The sequence below is a fragment of the Girardinichthys multiradiatus genome, chromosome 11, assembly GCF_021462225.1.
Source record: "Girardinichthys multiradiatus isolate DD_20200921_A chromosome 11, DD_fGirMul_XY1, whole genome shotgun sequence".
NCBI classification, from domain to species: domain Eukaryota; kingdom Metazoa; phylum Chordata; class Actinopteri; order Cyprinodontiformes; family Goodeidae; genus Girardinichthys; species Girardinichthys multiradiatus.
The window spans coordinates 8509968-8528684 of record NC_061804.1 but is presented as its reverse complement, the minus strand read 5'-3'; the positions used below and the strand labels follow the sequence as shown (position 1 = coordinate 8528684).

The 18717-nt window shown below is 40.6% G+C and overlaps 1 protein-coding gene across 3 annotated transcripts in view; it reads right to left on the bottom strand.

Annotated features, from left to right (window-relative positions):
• The window catches only part of tmem132e (transmembrane protein 132E), a 656500-nt gene that overhangs the window by 76751 nt on the left and 561032 nt on the right, over positions 1-18717 (bottom strand). For all 3 annotated transcript variants that reach the window (XM_047378933.1, XM_047378930.1, XM_047378932.1), the window contains one exon: positions 12914-13054. In XM_047378933.1, coding sequence (XP_047234889.1) covers positions 12914-13054 — 141 coding nt within the window. The remainder of the gene's footprint in view (positions 1-12913; positions 13055-18717) is intronic.

Genomic DNA, 18717 nt, shown 5'->3' with positions numbered 1-18717 from the left:
TCAAGGATCTCCAAACCATGACACTTCAACCTCACCTCATAATTACTGTGAAGTGCGCCCTATGATTCTACAGCTTGTAGAACCAACTTTGGCAGCAATAACTTTAAGTTGCAGTTTCCTGTCTGATTTTGGGTCTAAAGTTTGGCCCACTTCTGTTTCCGTCGTTGCTTCGGGTCACTGAGGCTCGCAGGCATCTGTTTCTACACAGCTCTGTTATATTGAAACCCCAGCGTCTTAATCACCTCAAAGGTCTGGACCTTAACTGGGCAAGTGTAATACACCTTTAATATTTTCTTTCACTGTCACTGTTGTAGATTTGGTGCTGTGTCTCGGAGTGGTCCAAGCGTCACTTGTTGGACTGGTAGCTGTACATTGGCTCTAGAATACTCTGGTAAACAGCGGAGTTTAAGGCTAACTCCCTGATTGCAAGGTGCCCAAATTCTGTACCTGCAAAACAAGCCCAAATTATACTTCACCGTGCTTGATAAGGCATTTGTGTTGATTTGAGGCTTTCTCCTTCAACCTTTGCAAATAAGGAAACTACTTGTTCATCTGTCATTTCATAACCTTTATATTTAGCATGATAACTAGAGCCTGTAGAGTCTCAGATGGAGCTTAGGGATTGTTTTTGTATTTTCTCTTAGGAATGCATAGTATGATGTTGGAGTGAATTTGCTGGAACATCCATTCCTGGGAAGATTGGCAAGTGTCTTAAATGTTTTCACTTCAAGTAGTTTGGAAATGGCTTCGTAGCCCTTCTCAGATTGGTGCGGAGCAGCAGTTGCTGGTCCAATGTCAATGCTAGGTGTTATTAATGTTCAGCTTTCTATTAAGGGCTACTGTTAATCAGGTAGGTTTTACGGTTTTAGATGAGTGAACAGAAAGGTTCAGACCAGGAGATCTGGATGGAGGGAAGCAGATCTAACCTGTTTTTTTCTCTTTTAAGCATGAAACCACTGAGCATTAGTTTAATGCAACTTATCTGCTCACTTTAAAGAAGTTGTCATAAACCTTGAATGAACCAATGACTGCCTTTAAATGAAAAGACCTTCTTGTCGATAAACAATCAGCGCTCCTTAATCTTGGTTCAGTTTTAAGTCTGTCCCTCTCACTTTAGATTACCACTAACTGCAAAGGCTGCTGGTTTTCTGCAACCTGTGCATGTTGATCTTTGTAGCTTTGCCTCCTCTGCACCTCCATGCACTGCAAAGAAAAACGTTTCTGAAACTCATTTTTTACTATCGCAAAACATGCCAGTGATGCAGGAACGATAAAAGCGACTTGTTATCAAAGTCATGCGTAGTGCTCCTGTAATCCTCGGGTTCAAGAACCCTAACGTTAAACTGTCTCGCCAGTGGTGAAGAGGCAAATTAATTTTCTCTCCACTCTTGATGGGAGTTGTCCTGCCCAGACATCACCTTTCACTGAGAGTGAAGCACTCGCTGTCTGCTCCTCACAACAGCAGGAGCCCGCCCCCTGAATTCAGTGTGTGAGGCTTTTAATGAAAGTGAGATCAAACTCTGTAAGATCTTCCGCCTACACAAGGATCCTCTCTCAGGAACATCATGATGAGATCTCTGCCTATTTGTCTCGACATCACTCACTGAAAACAAACACTCCTGTCTGTCTGTCTGTGACTCAGTGAAGCTGTCAACAATGCGGCCCACTGGAGGGGAGGGAGCGCAGGTACAGTCGCTCAATATGAAGCCGACTGCCCCTACACTGGGAAGGGAGGGAAAACAATGCCCACAAAGCATGAATTGCGGTCCAAATGAAGTGTATCGTAAAGTTAGTGTCTGAATTGGCATGAAAAGTATTTCTGCTGCGTGTGTATTTAAAATAAAAAACGATGAAGATTTCAAGCCTCCCTGCTTCTACATGTATGCCAACATCAAAATCCTCTTTCATGTCTCTGCCGAAAAAACAAAAAGCACGCAGAAGGAATGATCTGACTTGGATGAAATTCGGTTCACATGCAGAGAAGTGATGGGTGTGTAAAGTAAAGAATTTGCAAGGAGCTGGCACATTTAAAACAAGCATCAGAGGCCCTAAGAAGTGAAGTGATATGGTTAACAAGCAGTTTCAGGAGCATCCGACAGAACAGGGAGAGTCAGAGGAGACCGCATTGACGTGTTGCACAGCAAAGAGCTTTATAGGGCTCATATTGTGGGTTTACATGAAGCCGGGTGCAAATAGCATGGGACTCATCACATAGGACATCCGTTTTACAAAACTGTAGCAACCACATGGCCTTTGAACACCTTTCATTACTCTGACCCAGGCTTTTGTCATGACCTGAGATCAGTGCTAAGTTGGTTGACCACAAATATGAAAATATTCAAGAACTGTCTGTTCTAAAAGTACAAAGACTAAACAAAAACTAAAACAATTTAGAACACAAGACGAAATCACTGGAGGAAAATGAAATCCACTCATGTATCCATTCGTTGTCGATACCCACTTATCAGTGCACCATTGTATGGAGATGGGGCGCATCTTCTCTTCCTGCGGAGTGACAATCCTGACGCAGGGGACACAAATGATGTCGAGGATGACTCCTGTCCCCATCTCCAGCATTCATTGGTTGAGAAAAGGGGTACACTGAACAGGTGAGAGTCCTCCTGAACAGAAAAAAGTGAATGCTGCATCCATTCAGCATGAGATGGTGGTCACATGTCTCCGGTGGCAGTTCTCCCCCAAATCTGCAGTGAGACCCACCTGGATCGATGTGAAAAAAGGCCAAACCATGAAGAAAGGAGCAGATAAATAGGAATGTTTCACACCAGGCGTGGAGCAACAGTAAAACACAGAATCCCAGCAAACATGAACAAACATCAGGAGGCAAGCTGTCCTGGGATCAATGTAGAGGTACAGAGGTAGAGGCACTTCACCCATCAGGGGACTAAAATGTGGCCTTTTAGTAGCTTCTAATAATTCCTGCTGTTTTTTGCAGAGTTTATCCACTTCTTGTAAATAATCGTTTTATGTAAAACATTTTGTAATTTTTTTAAATGATCCTACTCAGTTGCACCTTCCCCTGAATCTGATTGTTATAACCTGCACAAGTATTATTTTCTTACTATACAGGCTCTATTTTCCTATTTTTATATTTTTCACCTTGGTGTGAATCTGCATGTTTCCATTTTGCCTTTCATTTTGCTGCTGGTACACCTTCATGTCCCCACTGAGAGACAAAGGATATTTATATTCTATTCTGTGCAACAATCTCAATTTGCTCCAAGCTTTATTAAATCATTTCTGCTAACAGTCAGATCATCTAAAATATGATAACTGATGGTCAAACAAAGTTAAATTTAAAGTGAAGCTGAGGCAGAAAAATTAGAAAGACAACTTCATACCATAGGACTGAAGGAAAGAACACGACTCAGGAAAGCAGAGCTCTGCTCCCATTAGGTTAATGATGTACATTTTGCAAAGGACAAAGTGTGTATATTAAAAGCAGGGCTTGGGGATTATTTAGAGCTAAGGGGAGGATTTCATCCTTTGATCAGAGGTCTGTTTGAACTGATTTAAAGGGTAAGTTCAACGGATCAAATAACTGCAGGGGGACAACAGTAGGAGAATAAAAAGCATGTATGCAGAGGTTAAAATGATTCATAATATGCTGAGTTATTGGCCTCTTTAACGAGCTTTTATCTCCTAGGTTTGTCTTTTTGTTTCTGGGGTCCTATGTATTATTGGTGCTGCAGCATCCCTTTCAAGGTCTAAACTCTTAAACCTTATTCCTCTACTCTCCATATGGCCCATATTTGATACCAAAGTTATGAAATAAAGGCCATTTTTAAAAATAATAACGGACATCTACAGTTAAGACCAGAATTATTCCTACCCCTGGCAAACTCAGGTTTAAATAAATCTTTTAATTTTAACAAAAATATTACCTCACAGTGATGTCATATTAATGTTTTGGAGCTGCCCAGCAAGAGTCGACTTTAATCTCATAATGAATCTGTGTAGGGAGCTAAAGATAAGGGCGATGGTAAGGAGGACTTTCAACCTCAAAGACTTGTAGCTCATCACCAAAGATAACCCATCAATATACCAGAGAAAATATGCTAAAAGCTGCTCAGTAATTATAAGAAAGGTTTGATCGCTGTAATGCCAATAAAGGTTTCTCCATTGATTATTGAGGAGGGTATGAATAAACTGAAATGCCTGTTTTTATAAAATGCAAATAAAAACTGATATTCTTTCAGGATTGATATCCCTTTTATATTGTTTTAATGTGTTGAGAGATGCTCGTCTCAGTTCCTTTCAGAAACAAACATCTTCGTGGAATAATCTAAATCTGCCAGGACTATGAGCAATTTTGTTCTTAATTATATGGCTTTTTTAACGTCAATCCAACAAATTGTTTTTTCTTTAGAAGTTATCGGTTCTGAAAAAAGTTGACCAGCTTTTCAACTTTGATGACCCCAATCATTCATCTACTGCCTGTTCACATCTATGCCAACACCTTTCAGCATATAGTTTGCCATATGAAGGGAGTGGATTTTAACATCTATTATATTGTTCCCTTCTGTTCGCTAACAGACTTCTGACACTTTCATAAAACAGCTGGATTAATACTTGGGTTAAATTAGACACAACTGGACTCTGTTTGCTAATTAGGAGGCTTCTGAAGGCAATGGGTTGCACCGGATTTTATTTAGGGGAATGAGATTAAGATAGCCTGGATGCAACTGCACACCACACTTTTCAGAAATTTTTGGGGAAATTTTTTAAAATGCTTGCTTCCTTTGTAAAGAAGCTAAATTAGACCATTTTAGTCATGCTTTCCCACTTAAGCATCAAACTGTCAGAGGGTGACATTTTTTGGACTTTGTTGTTTACTCTTTGCTCAGTTGTTTCACTTAGAATAGTTTCTTTATGTCTGTCATTATTATAGTTCTGTATCTCCCCTGGATTCTCAGTTTTTAATTATGTTAGGCATTTTGTTCCCTCTCCTTGTTTAGTCCCTTAGGTTTAGTTCTAGTTAGGTCAGCTTTAGTTATTGTGTACATCTTTGTTTGTCCTCGTTTCATCTGCTTTATTCTGAGTTTGTTCTATCAGTGTTGCGTTAGGTTTGTTTACTTTTGTAGTCCGGGTTTCTTTATGGTTTCTTTGTTTAGTCCTTAAGTCTTAGGTGGTGGTTACCTCTAGCTTCTCAGTTTCCTTTTAGTTCATGTTTATTCTTGATTCTATGTTTTATTTATCTTGGTCTATAGTTTTCGTTCAGGTCTGTTTCACTGTTTTGTTAATTAGTCCTTTTCCTCATGTCTCAGTTTTATTAGGTTCACCTGTTCCCTTTACCTTCCTGCCTCCTTGTCTCACCTGTTCTTAATTCCTTTGATTACTTGCCTTTGTCTCTCTCTGTATATTAGTTGGTTTTGTTTCATTATGGTTTGTCGTTTCCTCGCGTTCACCACCCGCATCCTTTCCTTGAGTACCTGCAGTACTTATGTAAGTTTGGATCTGACTCTGGTTTATGCCTGCAGTGTTTTTGTTATGTTTTTTGATATTTTGAATAAAGTTGAAGACTGCTTTGAAATGCTGCTTCCAAGCTCTTGTCTGCGCTTTGGTCAAACCCCAAACCACACCGTGACACAAACAGTTTAAACCCTTAAACATTATGGACTTGAAAATTAGCAAATCCTGTTCTTTTAGAAAGTAATATCTTCTCTCTTTCATATTTTATGTGTGGTTGCCAGTCAGTATCAGCTTTTTAAAATTCTTTTTTTAAATCTTTTATCCCACTGAGTTATTTAGGAAGCAAAGAAATGAGCCAAGAATCTTATTAAAGGATCGACTTTTTCTTTGTACTGGCTGCGACAGCGGTATTACCAGACAATTTTGGAGAGCATTATTTATCCCAAGCCCACTGACAGTGATCAATAATGCATTTGTTCATGCGGTGTTACCAAGCAGCTGCTTTTACATGATGAGATTGTTCCTGATGGACGGTTACAGGAAGGACAAAGTACGCTGGATAATTCCAGCACTCAACTAAAGTTTGATCTGAAAAGAATAAGCTAAGAGAGAAGACAGAGAGTGTGGTGAAGGAATCACCAGCACACCCAGAGCTTAAAAATAAAACTTTTACTTTATTTACACAGTCTCGGGTCGTTCTTGGTACCAAAAGCCCAGATGTTCCATCCAAATCTGCTTCCAGATGTTCTCATCAGTGATATGCATGTCGGTTGTGTGTTCTCTCTGTGCAGGATGTGAATGGCAGGTGCTGCTACACAGGTGTTGCTCATCTGAGAGCAATCAGCTGGGCTACTTATGGAGTGGAAACCCAGACAGAGGCGTAACAGCTAGACCTCTGCTTCTCTGCAGTCCTGCTTTCAAGCAGTTTTTCTGATCTCCTTGTTTTTCTTCCCCTGCCTTGCAGATCACCCTTTGCTGAAGGAAGTCGTGGAACCTTTCTGGTCTCTGTTTTCACTCGTGTCATGTTCAGAGGAGTTTGGGAACTCCAGCCTTGACACCTCAGCCCTGAGCCTCCTCTCTGCTTCCACCTCCAAGTCCAGCATCTCAGGAGCCACCTGAGAACCACCCGTCAACCTGCCTGTCCACCCTCCAGCGTTAAAACTCTCCAACCATAGTGGAGTTTCCTGGAAGAGAAGAAGCAGCTCTACCCCCAACTCAAGTCGTGTCTACTCCTACCCAGGTTCGTTATCCTGTCTGAGAAATTATTCCTCCTCCTCCTGAACCATTTATAGGTAATCTTGAAAAAAGTAAGGGTTTTCTCTTAAAATGTACTTTGATTTTTCACCGATCACCTCAGTCTTTCCCTGATGATGTGTCTAAGATTTCTTATATTATCAGGTTACTCAGGGACCAGGCCTTAAGGTGGGCAGAGGCCATTATAAATGAATCTTCTTTTCACTATTATTCGTTTCAGGAGTTCATCAGTTTGTTCAGGTTAACCTTCCTTCCCAATCAACATTGTGATGAGGCAGCTAAAACATTATGGTCACTTAAACAGGGTCCTAGACCTGTGGCCGTTATGGCAGTTGGGTTCCGAACTTTAGCTGCAGAATCTGGCTGGAACTCTTCAGCTTTGAAATGCGCTTTCTTAAATTCACTAAATGAAGACTTAAAAGATGAACTCACTTACAGGGATGAAACTGACTCATTAGTCTTGCTATTCGTATTGATAACCGTATCCGTGAGAGAATTAGAGTCAGGGGTTTTTCTTCCTTTAGAAGACATGAAAATCAAGCACCCACAAAACCTGAAAATTTTGAGTCATCCCCTGAACCAATGCAAATAGGGAGAACTCATCTCCCTCCTGACGAAAGAGAAAAAAGATTTAAAACAGGACAGTGCCTTTATTGTGGTTCCACAGGCCATTTTCGTCTTAAATGCCCGGTTCCCCCAAAAGAGTCAGTCAGCGCAGTTCAACAATCTAACTGCCCCCGTTTCCTGCTTCAAACCTCTCTTTGTAGCAAAGACGAACAAATTCCTTTGATGGCTCTCATTGATTCAGGTTCAGAACAGAATCTCATAAGTCCCAATCTGGTCCAGAAATTTAACCTTCCTGTCTGCAACCTTGAACCTCCTATAAATGTCACCGCTCTAGATGGTCGATCTTTAAATTGTGTCTTCCAGAAGACTTAGCCACTAGAATTAATTACATTGGGTAACCATCACGAAACCATTTCTTCCTTGCTGTTCCCCACGAAAGAAACCCCGGTTCTTTTAGGTCACCCTTGGCTTAAGAATCATAACCCACACATAAACTGGAAAGAATCTCGCATTGAGTCCTGGAGCATCGAGTGTCACGCTACTTGTCTTTGTGCTGCAGTCCCTACTTCCTCCCCTCTGGCCGACGTCCTTACACCCCTTACACCGCACTTAAAGCTGGCAATATTCGGGCATCTTCTTCACCTATGGGGGCGGGATTTGTCTTTGTGTCAAAAAAGGACAGATCTTTAAGGCCTTGTATCGATTACAGAGCCCTTAATGACATCATGATCAAGAATACGTATTCCCTTCCTTTGCTCATTTCAGCGTTCGCGGCCGTCCAGGATGCCACCATATTCACAAAACTGGACCTGCGGAACGCATACCATCTTGTTCGAATAAGGGAACGAGATGAATGGAAAAGGGCTTTCAAGACACCTATTGGTCATTTTGAGTATCTAGTTATGCCTTTTGGTTTAACTAATGCCCCAGCTGTTTTTCAGGCCCTAGTGAATGCCGTCCTCAGGGACTTCATCAATGTTTTTGTCTACCTGGATGACATCCTTATTTTTTTCTAAGGACTCTACTGATCATCCCAGACATGTTCGAGCTGTTTTACAAAGACTCCTAGAGAATCGCTTATTTGTCAAGGCTGAGAAATGTGAATTTCATGTTCCCTCTGTGAGTTTCCTAGGCTTCATTTTTGAGGGTGGACAGGTGAAGCCAGACCCAAGTAAGATCTCAGCTGTTGTGGACTGGCCTGTTCCCACGGATCGTATACAGCTACAACGGTTCCTGGGGTTTGCCAATTTTTATCGTGGTTTCATTCGGGATTACAGTCACCTTGCTTCTCCCCTCACAGCTCTCACCTCAAGTAAACAACCTTTCGTCTGGTCTCATGAAACCGACAGGGCATTTAATGGCCTAAAGCAACGTTTTTCCACTGCTCCTGTGTTAAAACATCCAGATCCCAAGGAGCAGTTTATTATGGAGGTGGACAGCTCCGACACTGGGGTGGGAGCAATACTTTCCCAGCAATCACCCACAGATGGTAAGCTCCACCCCTGTGCATTCTTCTCTAAATGTTTTTCTGCCACAGAGAGATCGTGAACTTTTGGCCATCAAGAAGAATGGAGATACTGGCTAGAGGGGACCTCTCAACCTATTGTAATATGGACTGATCACAAGAACCTAGAGTATATCAAGAAGGCTAAGTGACTCAACCCACGACAGTCTCGTTGGTCATTGTTTTTCTCCAGGTTTAACTTCACAATTACTTATCGCCCAGGTTCCAAGAATGTCAAGCCTGATGCCTTGTCCAGACAGTTTTCTCCAACTGAAGACGACTCAGAACCTGACCCAATCATCGGCCCGACCTGTGTTGTGGGGGATGTAACATGGGACTTGGAGGATCAGGTTAGAAATGCCCACCAATGTGAGCCTGATCCTGGTGGGGGTCCCTGGGGTCGTCTTTATGTCCCCACTGCAGTCAGATCGCGGGTCATCCAGTGGGGTCAATCCTCCAGGTTTTTGGAGCATCCTGGTTCGAGTTGCACTATAGCCCTCATTCGCAGGTATTTCTGGTGGCCAACTCTTAACCAGGATGTTGTCAGCTTTGTTTCTGCCTGGACTACCTGTGCCAGAAATAAACCCTCCTACAAGCCCCCTGCTGGTTTACTTCAGCCCTTAACAGTCCCAAGTCATCACTGGTCACATATCGTTTTAGACTTTGTCGCTGGCCTTCCCCCTTCTAGAAATAAGACAGTTATCACTAACCAGACTGCCCTCAGCAGCAGAGACGGCTAGATTATTGATCAACCACGTTTTCAGTCTTCATGGGGTACCTACTGAGATTCTCCCCTCTGTCAGAACCCACTTGCTTAACTGTAAGAGACTTTGGAATCAGACTAGGTCTGCTCTCCAACGCACCTCTGCATAAAACAAGCGCTATGTGGACAGACAGAGTACGCTCGCTCCGGTCTATGCCCCAGGTCAAGAGGTGTGGTTGTCCTCCCAAAATTTTCCCGTAAAGCCCTATTCCAAAACTTGCACCTCATTTTTTGGGCCCCTTTAAGATCGAGTCTGTCATTAGTCCTTCCACCGTCCGCCTTAAACTACTGGCTCATTATCGAGTACATCCCTCCTTTTATGTCTCCAAGATCAAGCGTGTTGACTACTGTCCATTGTTAAGTAGTTCATTGGGCTACTTAAGGAGTGGAAACCCAGACAGAGGCGTCAGCTTGTTTCCTCACTTGGCGTGGTAACAGCTAGACCAAAGCTTCTCTGCAGTCCTGCTTCCAAGCAATTTTTCTGATCTCTTTGTTTTTCTTCCCCTGCCTTGCAGATCACCCTTCGCTGAAGGAAGTCGTGGAACTTTTCTGGTCTCTGTTTTCACTCGTGTCATGTTCAGAGGAGTTTGGGAACTCCAGCCCTGAACCTCCTTTCTGCTTCCAACTCCAAGCTCAGCTTCTCAGGAGCTACCTGAGAACTACCCGTCAACCTGCCTGTCCACCCTCCAACGTTAAAACTCTCCAACCATAGTGGAGTTTCCTGGAAGAGAAGAAGCAAAGCATTTCATCCTCTGAAAACTTTTCACAGCTTGTCAGCCTCAAGCCACCGTGGAGAAGAACTTATTCCCCCCCGGTCTTGCCAAGAACCGAACCCCTGTAAGTCAGCATCTAATGAACACATTCACAGTTTCTCCGTTTCCATCCAGTGTTTACCAGCTTCTGTCTTTCTCCTTCAGAGAGACCCCGTGTTTCTCCATCAGCTCCACCCTTGGTTCCAGTCCAACCTTTATCCGTGTTTCTAAATAAACTGTTAAAATGCTGTCTTTGTCCTCGTGGTTGTGTATCTCAGAGTCTAAGAAAACCCCCTTATGACAGGTGCTGTTTCGGGTGATTGGAAGAATATGTATTTAAGGAGGAACCAAGTTTGCAGTTATGTTTTAAACAACAGGACACTTAATGAACCTAAACACTAAAGTTCTTCTCATTAACAAGCTAAATTGGTTTCTTAAAGAAAAATAAAACACAACAGGATGTTTGTATTTTTGGTTAATTTATACTTTATATTTTTATATTAAGTTATTCATAATTTTATCATTTTTGGCTAATTTATCTTAATTACCAAAGTTAACCTCTGAGGCCTTCAGAGAACAGCTGCATTTGAATTTTCCTGAATCTATGCACTATTTTGCCAGAAAGCCTGGTTAGATTTTTAAACAAAGACTGATTCACAAATTATCATATGGAAATCTCAAGATTTATTGGTAATGTTTAATTTTAAGCAAATTTCCAGGCAGTTAATCAAAACCAGATATTTTTCCTGATTTTATGTTTACCTTTTAGGTTCTCACAGACCTTGCTTAGTTTTGATTAAATGCAACCTGACACACTGTTCTTCCATCCATGCTTGACCCCTACTGGACATCTCCTAAATGTTGACAGGATGGCAAAGATTACTAGACACGGGTCACTAAATATAGCAGGATAGGAGTAAACAGGAGAGGAATAGTGAGAGCCATTCTCTTTCTTCCTCCAACTCCTCTTTAAGCCATAAAGGCGTCCGTAGGGATGCAGCTAATGTCTCAAGTCAACCTCCCATTGCTTCGGTTCTTAATGAACTGAACGCATCACAAAGTTTGATAGATGGTTGCTAATTTTTAGTTGCTTCCCCTCAGTGGCTGGAGCTCAGAGGTGGAGCGAACCTTGCTCCTGTAAAGCCACCATGAGTAAAATGTGATGGATGTTCCCTGTGTCCATTTTTTAAAGAGTCTACTTACCTGAATTCAACATCCACAATAAAAATACTTTGTATCAACGAGGGGGACGTTTTCACATAAAGCTGCTCTGAATAAATCAGATAAAAGGTAAAATAATGAAGTGTCCAAGAAAGTTGAGTAAACCCACAGAAGAACACTTATTTTCTGGTGACTAAATGCAACAAAACTTGGCCAGTTTTAATGCTTTCTGTCCAATCACTGTAAAGATGGTGCCATATAGTCATATTCACTAAATTAGAATATGCATTCCAATGAGGCTCATTTGTCAGATTAAATGTACCTTTTGAAAATAGCCTTTAAGCAGGTATGAAACATACTTTTTATTAAGCCCACATCTCTGTATTAAATGTTATTTAATTGGTCTGATGTCATATTTTATTTTTAAATGTTGTGTTTTCTAAATGCTGTGTTTTCATTAGCTGTAAGCTGTAGCAGAAATAAAGGCTTGAAAACAGTGTGTGCAATTAATCTATATAATGTTTTTCACTTGGTGGATTATGTCACTAAAAATAAATCGACTTTAAGTAATATGTTATTGGATGGGTCTGTATAAAATATGCAGTTTTGTAAATTATATATTATAATTCAGTTCTTGACACCAACCAAATGCCTTTGTATGGATTGCAAAACAGTAATATTTTGCATAAATATGCGATGTATCAGTAGAGCGTCTGTAAATAGATGCACTTTTGGGGATTAAATCTGGATGCACAGGTTTTCATGTTGTTGCACAGATGGAATTTGATCCATTTCATAATGATATGCTCTACACTCGTACTGAGAAACATGGTCCACCTAATTATTTGATTTTGTGGGTCATTCTTCTTGTTGACATATACCTCTTTGTTAGTTATCAGACAGCTACTAGCGCCTCGCACCCTGCTGCTGCTAAGGGGGCGGAGTGTTGGGGATTTTAAAAACCCCAAATATGTACTGTAATGTAAGTCAAAAACAGACAAAACTAAGAGAAATCGTTACCCATACGGAGGGTTTGTAGTACTTGCTTTCATTAATCAAAACTATCTTTTACAGAATCTGCAATCATTGTAGAATATTCTAGTCCAATCTATATACTGTGGTTTTCGGATGTCTTGATTCAGTCCGGGTACAGTTCATCTGTACCCGGACTGAAGCTGAAGGCAGGATCTGTTATTAATTCTATGTCTTGCAGATTAAATGGATCCAAGCACATTTATAGTTTTTTAGCTTTGTCCTATAAAATAAGTGCCGTTTTAGCCACTGCCATGTCCTAGAGGTGTATTTTACGGCTAAAGAACTGTGGGAGCTTTTCCAAGTTCACTGTAATCTGTGATTCATGACATCTTTGTTGACCTTCAGTCTTTTGAGAAGGGCAAATTCAAGTGTCTTTATGTAGCAGAAACTTGGGAGATGCAGTAGGTAATTAGAGTGTGGAGACCCACACACACTTTGTTGACTTACCCCTGCTTTACTGCTTTGTACTTGCTCACGTCGATGGTGGTGATGGAATGTTTGGCACCGGACTGCACCTCCCAGTCTACCTTCCACTGAGCGTTCTTCGACTTGGTCTGCAGCAGGTTCACCCCTTTCTTTGCTTTGACCCTATGAGAAAACGGCAAGGGAGAAAAAGAAAGGCACAAGTCAGTTTTATTATAGGGAATGATTTATATCGGGGGTCGAGGGTGAGCGCCCTCTGTGTGTGCAGCGGACCTCCACCTTGTGCTGCATCATAGCAAAAGTAATTCCACAGATGAATCAGTAGCAGAGAGGAATGAAGACTGCAGTACAGTGATACATGAGACCAGTGGGCTGGGACTACTGTAGGTCAGACTGTTTGCCAACACTTCCTGCAGGAAAAAATCTACAACCCCTCAAACACAACCAACTGGGCATTCGAACATTATTAACTAGCAACATCTGGAGGCTTTGTTAATGTGCTGGCTGATGCATTGTTTTATTGCACCTGCAAGTTTTTGACACTAAAACAACATGAGTGGAATAGTTTTCTTTGATCCGAATTTGCTTCACTATACACTATTTAATAAGGGGAAACATGATTTATGTGAAACATATATTTGAACTTCAAATATTAAAAAAATAAATATTATTGCACATAACCAGCCATAAAGCCTGAAATATAACGATATGTGATTGGATCCTCATCTAAAAATGATGTTTGTTATAGCAGAGCCACTCCTGAATGCTTTCACCAACACAGTGATGAAGAAAAACAGCCTCAGACTAGCAGAACCAGAGGAGAAGACATATCTAATGGTTTCAATGAAATACAAGACAGATGAATTAACATATTTGGCTTTTTTTAAATCTGTTTTAGTGATTTCTTCCTGTTCATTAGCAGCAGTTATCATTACTCAGAAAACTAAAATAAAACCTTATTAATATTAGAATAAAAAAGTAGTAGTTGTAGCTCTTCTAATGACTTTTGAATAAAAGGATTTTACCTTGTTCACAGAAAAAACGTTTTTTTTCCTCAGAATATTACAGATCCAATTTCACAAACAACAGCTCTGATTGTACAAACTGTCTTAACTAGATTGTTTTTTTCTTACTATTTGGCTGGGACTGGAAGGTCTTTGCAACATTCCATTTATTTTACCAGACATAAAAAAAAACCTTGGCCCACTATTTAACCAGGAAGAACAAAAAGTTTAGTTACGTTGTGTATTTTGAGATTTTCACCATCATTCCCAATCATTTGTTCATTATATCCAACTTGAAATTATTAGAAATGAATCATTCTCAGTTACATAAAAAGCAGTGACTGAAACACAGTTGAAAATCAAGAACACGTTTGCTTTTGTTGTGGAATTTTCTTATCTAAGTGGAGAGAAGTTAACTCACAAGAAGAAAAAATCCGGACTTTGTCTTAATTAGTTTTATTCAAAGGCATTCAGCGTTTGAATGACTCTGTCACCGAGCAAGTCAGTTAAACAGAGCCCCGAACGCTATTTACACACAGTATTTATACCAGAACAAGACAGTGTTATCTCAACTGCAAAGAGTCTGTGTTTTATGACCCAAACCCTTCTTGAGTTCAAAGGTGACAAGGTTATCTAGGAACAGACCTAACTGCCCTTCCTGACATTGTCCTAAAAGATGGGTCTGAACCATTAAACTTCTGATAATGGCTTTTACAGCTTCTTCCTCTAACACAGATGTTCTGAGGAGTAAGATGAAAAAGGTCATACACTGTGGAATGCTTACTGCAAGAATTTCCATCACACTTTGAAAAGCTTATCCACACAAATGTTCTGATAAACTGAAACACTAAATAATGTAGCACCTCATCCCCAATAATTCTGTGATTATTTAACGTCCAGCAACAAACCTGTTTTATTCACGGACCAAGGAACTCAAAAATGCCATAATGATGTTCCCTTCCTTACCGCAGATAACTCGTAGGACAGAGATATCAGAGGTTATCACTGGATTCAAACTCCCAATTAGGCGGTCACGGCCCTAAGGGCTCTCATGGCCACTGAAACCACCGAGGCCTCACTTTCACAGCTTCTTTGGTTTTTTGTTGAGCTCTTGGTATTTCTTGACTTTTTGCGTTTCTTCTTCTAAATGTTGGTGTCTATTTGGACCTGCATGTGTGTCACTACTGTTTTTGTAAAATGTTTTTTTTTTGCCTTCTTGCTCCACCAACTCAAAGTTCAGTTGGTTAGTCATCTCTTGTTTGTCAGTCAGGTGGTAGAGGTCCCAGAGGACCTCAGTCCTGTCAATCTTTACTACCCTCAGTCGTGTCTCCCACCTTGACTGTGGCACGTCCAGTCCGTACTTTGCAAAGACGGCCTTGTACATTATTTAGTCTGTAGGCCATGGCATTCTATGTATTGCATTGCTTACCTGCATCTTATACCCATATATTATGTAGAGGACTACTCCTGCTCTCCTTCTGTATGCTTGTTGCTGTATTGCTTTGATTACTGCCTTTCTTGATGTCTTTCAGTTTAGTCAGCTGTAGCTATTGGTAAGACTTCTTGATATCAGCCACTTCCTCAGTCTGTCTGTGGTACATGCTATGGCTGAGATTTTCCATCCATAATGATTTCTTTTGGTCCTAGTCTTTTAGACTTGGTTTCTGCTGCTGCTAGCAGTACATCATTTTTGCCATCTTAATGATACATTCCAGCATCTTTGCAGTTTCATCCTAGATGGTGGCCCCGACACCAACTAATGCTCAACCTCGTTCCTTATGTCTCACATACAATCTCAGCCCCCTGGACTTCAGAATTTTATTTTTTTATTGCATGAGTGGCTTCTGTGTCTTTTGGCCAGGATGTTATACCAGCAGGGCATCTGATGACTTGAACAGCATTCATATTAGTGGTTTGAACTCCAGGAACTACCCTTAGTCTCTGAAGGGATTTGTGTGGCTGATGTCATTGTGGCCTCTCTGTGGTATATACCAGAACCTATTTTACCTCACTACTCAGTCTATTTATAGAGCCCTCTTCATACACAATCGAAGCAACACCACAAGCTTTACATTAGATAAAAACTAAAAGGCGATAAATAAACAACAAAAAGACAAAAACAAATGAGCTACAGTTATGTCCAAAATTATTCATACAACTGGCAAATTTAAAATACTGTTTATTCATTGTGTCTGACAAGAAATAAGGGAGGAATCTCTCAAAAGATAATAAAAAGTATCAATTGTGGAAAGAAATTCCAGTTACATTTTATTAAAAATTGGCAGTGTGAAGATTTTTTATACTCATCTCAATAATAGCTGGAAAACTCTTAATTGGAAATACTCGTACTCAACCATTATAATTTCATGACCAGCTTTTTACACATTTCCACTGGTGATGAGCTTCAAGTCTTTGAGGTTGGAAGGCCTCCTTGCCATAACCCTGATCTTTAGTTCTCTAAACCTCATTCAAGTTGGGCCACTCCAAAACATCAATTTTATTACCAGTTAGATGAAACATGTTTGTAAAATTAAAAGATTACTTTTAAACCTGACTCTGCTAGAGGTATGAATAATTTTGGGCTGAACTGTATTAAAAAGACATGAACCACACTGATATTTTTGAGACTAAAGCTTATTCTAAGGTGGCAGAAACCCACTTTTGTCTGCTTTAACAAATGAAGTTGAAAACTAATTTCATACATATCAAACCAAAGACGTTGGGAGAGTTGTCCACTGCTGCTCGTGACCTCTGAACCCCAATAAAAAAAAACTAAAACTGAACTATCCCTTCAATCTATGAAGGACTTTGCAAAACAAGCATGATTTAAATTCTTATTTTAAACCTTTTTTTTTTTAGAGGTTTCAATCATAATATTTTTTTATTCTGCATATTATTATTATTATTATTAACCTAAATCAATAATTTCACATCAGAAGGTTATACATGTTTTTCCCTATGCAGTTCCGGAGTCACGCCAACTGCAAAATCAAACTATATCCTATAGTTAAGTTTAACAAAGTCTTTGTGTTTCTTTTCCTAAACAGATCATGTGAAGCAGAAATACTTGGATAAAAGATGATGGATCTGACACTCAAAGCATTATTTCACCCCTTGTTTTGTTCTTTCATCAAATCCTCCACATTAGAGAAAATGCAATAATTATCTGATACCGCACGTCAGGCGAAGATAAAAGAGAAAAATGTAACGTTTACAGAAGCATCTTGATCAAGCCTGTTGCCTTTGATGTGGGTTGAAAAGGAGAAACGTAATACCCTCAGACGATCGCTAAATGAGGTGACCCATTTGCTGCTTGATAAGTGCAGCTTGTAAAAATACAATTCATAAAATATGATAATCACACATTATTGTAACGCATAACCATTTCCCAAAGCTGTTCCTGGGTTAGGGTGCTAACCTGATGAATAATACTTGTATTTGTATTCATTACCTACATTCATTAACAGTTTTAAAAAGCCACTACATATTCATCATCATCTTTTGAGAGAGGCTGCAGAGAAGCAAAGCTTTTAATCAGACGGGCCTTTTCACAGACTCCGCTTCATTTTTGAACCACAAATGAGAGGGGATGGAGCGTTCCCAGTGGGACCGCCACATGAACTGGGCTCCCTGTGGAACTGTGTTAATGCTGATTAATGAAAGAGCATGGCTAATGTACAAGCTGAGCAGCAGCAAGCAGTGAAAACACATGCCCAGATTCTCAGAAGCTCTGCGGGTCCTGCCGCTGCTCCTACACAGCATGAGCGGAAAGGCAGCGTGAGCCACTTCAGCCGTTACTTACTCATTCCACACAGATGCCTTCTGCCATGGCAACACCTATTAGGCTCTGAGTCGGCTGACGACTGCTAAACAGGAGAGCTTTTGGACAAGACATTCCAGGCCAGATTTCTGAGCTGCTTCTGGGATCCCCTTGGAGTTAGCAGATTTTCTGTTTTGTTCTGTTGACCAAAACACACCTTGATCCCTGATTGAAGCTGCAGTGAACTTTTGCTGTTCAACAAGAATTTATTTTCCTTTTAGCCTTTGCAAGGTATGGATAAAAAACAAAACAAAACAAAAAGCACACGCTGTAAACTGGACATTTAATAAGAAGTCCCTGCAGCAGATATAAATGTTACAATACAAAAAATAACATTGCTCCAGATTTAACCTTAGTTGTGTTTTTATTTGCATTTTATGTTTAAGCTTGTTGATTTATCTGAGAAGAAGCTGACAGGAAATGACTGAAGTATGAAATCATCATACTGAGCAGTATTTACAGAAAAAAGGTACTCCATCCATCCATCCATCCGTCCGTCCGTCCATCCATCCATCCATCCATCCATCCATCCATCCGTCCGTCCATCCATCCGTCCGTCCTCCCATCCGAGCATCCAACTATTTATCTGTCCCTTTGTGGGTCAATTCGTTTCTCCATCCATCCCTCTATTCACCCATCTCTCCTTCCTTTAATCCATCTAGCGATCACCCATCCCTCCATCCATTTGTACATTTTCTCCTCCATCCATCCTTGCATGTGTTCATCCCTCACTTCTTCACTCTGTCCATCCATCTGTCCCTCAAATCAAACATCCATTCAACTGTCCGTCTGTTCATCTATCAATCCATCTTTCCCTCCAACCACCCATCCCTCCATTAATCCATCCATCCTTGGTCTTTCACTTATTAAATTGGTTGCAGAGGTACCGGTCCAGGACAGAAACCCAGACATCCCTTTTCTTAGCAACGCAGTCCAGCTACTCCAGAGCAAGCCCCCAGTATTTCCAACCCAGAAATTACATTTTATGCCTCCTCTGAGTTCTG